We start from the raw sequence: 6,656 nt of genomic DNA, 5'->3' as shown, positions 1-6,656 counted from the left end.
AGCAAGAAGTATTTGAAAAGACTAGATGGATTAAATCGGATGGAGGAGAGATACCGGATAAATGGAGATGTATGCAACCTGCCTTGATCACACACATTCGACATGGTGCATTGTATAAGGAAAATCAACAACAAATGGTGGGTGTTCAGCCGAACCTGTGAGCAAATGAGTAGTAGAGTGATCACGCCACAGCAGTTGCTCTATACGATCACACCAAGGATACAAAGAAATTGCAAATCCCTTAACTCTGCGCAATAATGCTGTGGAGCATTCAGGCAACATAAGGTGGAAAATTAAATAAAGCATGGCAGAAACAACAATCTTAGAATCCAGGTGGTAACAAAACCCTACAAAGGTAACCTAGCAAAAGGGGAAAAATTGCAATCAGGAGGGTCTTTGGAGCAGGAATATTTTGCTAAAAGCAGTTAACCTGAACCTGTAAACATTTGATAGCATGACTGCATGAGTAGCAGCAGAGGGAGTTTAGTGCAGCAAAGTAGATTACATCATAATCATAATTATGCAGTATGAATGGGCAGGAAAACGTAAATGCATTGAATGGGGCACTGCTTGGGGCCAACCGTGTATGAACAAATCAAATTATTAAGTTTCATCGGCTTTGTTCTATCATCAGAATCAAACACATACATGATATGAAGGCCATTTTTTTGTAAGCTAAGAAATAGTTGTTGTAATAGAAAGATATGTAACCTCTGAAACATCACTGATCAATGGAAGGTATACAAAAAAAGGTCATATTCATATCCCATAAATAGATACCAGAAAGGAACAAGGAAAAAAATGGATGAACATACCATGGCCTTGTGACTAGCCAGCTGTCAATTGCATTTATGGCAAAAACAACTTACATGGGAGAAATCAGCTTAAATGAGAGGAGCAACCTAATGTACCTTGAAGAAGAGGGTGAGGAGATTAATCCAAGAAGCACCTAAAAGTAGCAGGTATTGACTGGGTTATCAAAGGGAAAAATAGTGGAGTGATTAATCCTGCTGAATTGACGAAGCCCAACCAACACAGTAATGATCCTGTGAAGAGATGCAGTTGTAAAAAATCAGTAAGATGAAATGAGCTGGGGAAAACATTAGAATATAGAGACTAGATCATTTCATCTGGTCTCTATATTCGTAATGATCCGTAATGCTCGGATCACTGTACTCTAATGATCATGTGGTCACTATCAAGGTACACTTTGTCATTATCAAGGCACAGACCAAAGATCACGAAGCATTACGGATCCGGCTCAGTACGGGCCACCCTGCCACGGGGAAAGAATATAGCTTGACAAAGTGTACCTTGATAATGACTCAACCAGCGTGAACACACAATCACTGCAAATGACATGAGCCTATAGCAAGGACTCTCATCATGGATCTATATTGAGTCAAACATCTTTTTTTGGTTGCATCTAACACTGGCCAGCCAGATTAGACGTACAAAGAAGCAGTTATTTCCTATAAAATATCGATAGTAAGATGCAGGGATAAATTGATAAGGTGATCACTTCGCTAAAAGGCACCATAGGCAGCAAGGCATAAGCCTATATCGCTAAGTTGAACGCTTTTTAGAAGCTATTATTAGAAAGTAAAGCAAACCACTGAGGCACTACATTGCTGCTTGCAACTTATATACATACAAACGGCATAGCAACTAATATTAGCTTAGTGGTACTCCAAAAAAAATATAGAGGTAATTCTTGATGGTGCTACAATGTTATCTGGCGAGTTGATCTACCACTTATCTTTTATAAAATCACATGATCCACATATGAACACACCTATGAGAGATAGAACTCAGCTATGTAGCACATGATCCACATATGAACACACAAGAAGTTCAGGCCGGCACCAGCTCTTATATGAGAAGGTGGCGCTAAAAGCACAGGCTTTGGAAACACCTCCTATTGGTGGCGGCATATAATTAAACGCACACAATAGGATCAGTCTAGGATTGGATTTAGACATGTGAAAGTAACAGACATCATTATCCATGTAAATAGGACAAGGTTCTATTTTAGGTCTGAGCAAATTCAGGCAGCGCGGGAAGGGGGCTGAGCAAAAAATCCCCTTTATCTCCTTTCCTACCTTGCCGGCCATCGGTGGAGCCCATGCAGCCGGATCTAGCGGAGAAGGGGAGGACTCGCGCTAGATCCGGCTGCTGGCCGCAGATCCACCTCCTCCGTTGCCTGCGCAAGCTGGACGCCGTGCTCCAGCTTCAGATCCGCCGCCGGGATGGGCCCCGCGGGCGGCCACTCTAGATCCACCGCCAAGGTTGCTGACGTGACCTCTCCATCATCATCGACGGCCAGCACGGAGGTTCCTCCTCCGCCAGAGCCCTCCGGCGCGTCAATGGCTCCGCTGGCTGGCCGTGGGGACGACCGACGACGGAGGGGCGAAACCCTAGGCCACGTGACCCGCCGCCTTGCGTCGCGACGAGGAATCGGCGTGGGGGTGGTGGTGGTGGAGGAGGAGGAGGAGGAGGGAGGCCGCCGCCGCGTGGAGGCCCGGCAACCGCCGATCCCGTCCCGCGCCGTCGCCTGAGCCGTGCCGCGCGTGGGGAGCGGCGAGCGTCGCGGAGAGGTGAAGGGAGACGGGGTTCGGTTTCTTTCTTCTAATGGTACGCCAGGAGGCTTCGAGAGGCAGCGGACGCTGTGGTAGCAGATATTCCAAGGAGGGAACTGTAGACACCGGTGGGAGCAACGAGGACCGTAGATCGAAGAATCCAACGACTGAAGTAATTTGGGCGACGTGGATGGCCCGAGGAGCGGCCAAAGCTCCCAGCTTTGATAAGAAGAAATAAGAGCAATGATGGCTTGAGAGGAGCACGAGATGAAGAGCATGTATATTTTTTTTGAAGCATATTTTTGGATTTGTTTAGTCAATGGGCACCGGATCTTGTACATTCATCGCTCCCAAAATTTCTACATTGGACATCGTTAGTTGCAGTATACGCAGTGATGCTCAAACCTACTCCGTCCATTTGGAGCATCACTCTAAGCCAACACTGTGGAGGGCCTAGTGGTAATAACCACTCCCCCTCATCTCTAGACTCTTTGTGATTTGAACATTCATAAAAAAAATCACGAATACAGGTGCCTAATATTTAGTATGCATGTAAAGAAGTACAATTTTGCTATATCGTGCCTGTTGAAAATTTTCTTTACCGCACCTTTTTATTTTCTTCTTTTCTTTTCTGTTTCCCTTTTTTCTTCCTAAATACTCTATTTGTTTTCAATTATAAGATGTTTTGGCTTAAATAAATACGTAGTTTTTACTATGTATTTATACACACTACATATTTATTAGGTGCATAGCAAAATCTATGTATCTAAAAAAGACAGGATGTCTTATAATTTGAAACGGAATGATAACATGCGTGGAAGAGAATGAGCACCAATTAAAGGGAATAAACGGCTCAAAATCTTCTCTCCCACATATTAGTTACTGTCAACATATAATGGATTTACATTCAGCTTATATAAAACTTCCTGAAAACCACCCGATTTTTTTATAATAATATGCTCATAAAATAAAATGCAAGTGTATGAAGGAAGTTTTCACAGGGGTGCGGAGCAGACAATAAAAAAAAACGAAACCAAGTACATCGCGTATAAATGCCTTTTTTCCCCCTGATGGCAGATACGGGAAGCACAAGGAAACTAAAAAACAATACCTGGATTATTCAAGAAACATCTACACACTAGTGGTACTATATGTATATATTCTAACATGATTTAAATTTGAGTGCGAAAGGATTTGTACGAATTAAACGCAATTACAAGACAGACGAATTTAAAGCACCTTACACACTACTACACTAGCACCTCTTTTCCTGTGACAAGATTAATTAAGCTAAACCAATTTACACGATCGGAAATTTCCCATGAACATATCAGAAAGCGTATTACCATGATTTATCCCATCTCAAACGCATTTGTTCATCAAATCGATCAGCCGACCAACGCATCCAACTTTAGTTGATTTGTGGAACCAAATAAGCAACCGATTCATTCATGCTCATGGCCGCCACGCCACGTATGTAAATCCTCGTCTCGAAGGTAGCTCAGGCATGCACGCACGACGTCGACGAGTTGCTGATCGATCAGTGGGATTTGCTTGGTCAAGTACACACGCCGGTGCTCGCCTAGGACGATGACGAGTCGGAGGCGGCGGCGTCGGGCTCCCGGATCTCGTCGATGCGCGCGATGACCGTCTTGAGGTCCCACCTCCGTTCGACGTCGGCGTCGCAGCAGGCCAGGCCGACCTGGAGCAGCTTCACCATGTCGGCCTCGCAGCCCCTGGCCCCCGTGATGTCCTTGTCGAACACCTCGCCGGTGCGCTCCTCCGTGACGACCGACTGCACCCACCCAGCCAGGTCGGCGTTGCCCTGCCGCCCCTGCCGGAGGTAGTTCGCCGGGAACTTGCCCGTGAGTATCTCCAGGATGAGGATCCCCAGGCTCCACACGTCGCTCTTCTTGGACGGCTTCCCTTGCGGCGCGATGCCCTCGGGCGCCTTGTACGCCACCATCACCTGCGCCGCGATCTGCGCCGTCACCACGGGCACCAGCGCGTAGTCCGACAGCACCGCCTCGAACGCGCCGTCCAGCAGCACGTTCGAGGACTTGAGGTGCCCGTGCGGCACCGTCAGCATCGGCAGCTCGTCGTACAGGTGCGCCAGCCCCCGCGCCGCGCCCTTGATGATCCGCAGACGCTTCCCCCAGTCCAAGAGCGACCCTTTGTTACCTGATCATCATCAAGTTCAAGTTCGTCAGAATGAATCAATCACCCAGCTATATTCATTTCATTTTCTTGTTCTAAGTATTGTAGGAGAGCACCATACCATGGAGGAGCTGCGCGAGGCTGCCATTGACGATGTAATCGGTAACGAGGAGCTTCTCCTCCTTCTTGTAGAGGTAGGCGACGAGAGGCAGGAGGTTGGGGTGGGCGAGGCGGCCGAGGCGGCGCATGTGCTCCGAGAAGTCCTCCCGCCCGACGCCGTTCATGTCTTTGAACCGCTTCACCACCACGGCGGGGCCCTCGCAGAGCGTCGCCTTGTACGACGACCCGAAGTTGCCGCTGCCCAGCACCTCGGCGGACGCCCGGAGCAGGTCCTCGATCTCGAACCGGGTGCGGCCCTCCTGGATGAACACCAGCCGCCCGTGCTCGTCGCGGCGCGGGCGCTTCCCCGCGGCGGCGGCGGCGGCCCCGCCCCCGGCCGCTCCGGCCGTGGCAGCGGCGCGCGGCTGGCTGGTGCTGGCCGCGTTCTCGATGTTGACGGCCGGCGCGGTGTTGAGCTTCGGGTTGGAGGGCGTCTGGTCGCCGCTGGCCAGCCTCTCGGCGGCCGCGCGCCTCGGCCTTCTTTTCCGGCGGCCGAGGGCGCCCGAGGCGATGCCCGTGGCGCAGAGCAGCACGCCGAGGATGATGAGCGCGATGGCGATCTTCATCATGGTCGACATGCCGGTGCGCGGCGACCCCGAGCTGTCGCATTCCACCTCTAGTGGTTTGCCGCAGAGGAGCTTGTTGCCTGAAGCGCATGCAGATCGTCGTAGTTCGTCAACAAGACATCGAGAGGATTTCGCCGGAAAGAAAACTAAAGATAGATGAGGCGAGCGAGAATCGATCGATCGATCGATATGCTACCTGCGAACATGCTTGCGTTGAAGCGGCTGAGCCCTACCGGAATGGGTCCGGACAGGTTGTTGTTGGAGACGTCGACGAACCTGAGCTCCGGCTGGGAGAAGTCCGGCAGCGGGCCTTCGAAGTGGTTGTTGGCGAGCGACAGCTCCAGCAGGCGCGGCGAGGTGATGGACTCCGGGACGGGCCCGGAGAACTCGTTGGAGGAGAGGTGCAGCTTGCGGAGGCCGCGCATGGGGTGGAACGTGCCCTCGGGGATGACGCCCGACAGGCGGTTTCTCGACAGGTAGAGCATCTTGAGCACGGCGAGCGCGGACACGTTGGGGAAGGCGCCGGTGAGCGCGTTGTCGGAGAGGCTGAGCGCGCGAAGGCCCGGGAGCACGGCGAGGACGGCCAGGTCGGGCGCGCTCCCCGCCAGGCCGAGCCGCTCCAGCTGCAGGCCCTGCACGGAGCCGTTGCCGTGGCACGACACGCCGTACCAGGAGGAGGAGTTGCCCTGGCACGGGCCCGGGGTGCCCCAGTTCCGCAGCGGGCCCGGCGGCGCGCCGTCCGGCCTGCGCAGCGTGTCCCGGAACGCGATCAGCACGTCGCCCTCCTGGACGCCCTCCGCGGCCGGCGACAGGAGGACGGTAGAGGCGAAGGCGAAGACGAGGGCGAAGGGGACGCGGACGATGTGGCCGTGCGGCCGCGGCCGCGCCATGGGGACGCGGGCGGCGCCGAGCGAGTCGTCCGACGAGACGAGACGAACCGAGCCGAGGCGAGCCGGTGTCTTCACGCGCGCGGCGGTGGTCGCCTTGCGGGAGGGGCTGTGACCGCTCGCCGCATGCACGCACGCCCGTGCGCGTCGTCGTGGGAGGAGGCGAGGGCGAAGCTACGCGTCCCGCGTGTGCATGGGTCAAGAGAATGGAGAGGAGAGAGGAGGTGGCGGGGAGAGGAAATGCGGTGATGGGTCGCGACGCCGGGTGGGGAGGGAGGTAGAGAGCCTAAGAATAGGCGGGAGAAGAT

General features: G+C 52.6%; 1 protein-coding gene across 1 annotated transcript; it reads right to left on the bottom strand.

Annotated features, from left to right (window-relative positions):
- Positions 1–3,718: 3,718 nt before the first annotated feature.
- On the bottom strand, positions 3,719–6,600 carry LOC136462793 (pollen receptor-like kinase 5). Its single transcript, XM_066461843.1, has 3 exons — positions 5,658–6,600; positions 4,858–5,541; positions 3,719–4,760 (listed from the first exon to the last, which is right to left on the bottom strand). Exons 1-3 carry the CDS (start codon positions 6,349–6,351, stop codon positions 4,162–4,164), a joined length of 1,977 nt encoding a protein of 658 aa, XP_066317940.1. The 5' UTR covers positions 6,352–6,600; the 3' UTR covers positions 3,719–4,161.
- Between the last annotated feature and the right edge of the window lie 56 nt (positions 6,601–6,656).

The sequence above is a fragment of the Miscanthus floridulus genome, chromosome 7 (genome assembly GCF_019320115.1).
Source record: "Miscanthus floridulus cultivar M001 chromosome 7, ASM1932011v1, whole genome shotgun sequence".
NCBI lineage: Eukaryota > Viridiplantae > Streptophyta > Magnoliopsida > Poales > Poaceae > Miscanthus > Miscanthus floridulus.
Note: the sequence above shows the minus strand (reverse complement) of the source record. Positions and strands in the feature narration are given on the sequence as shown.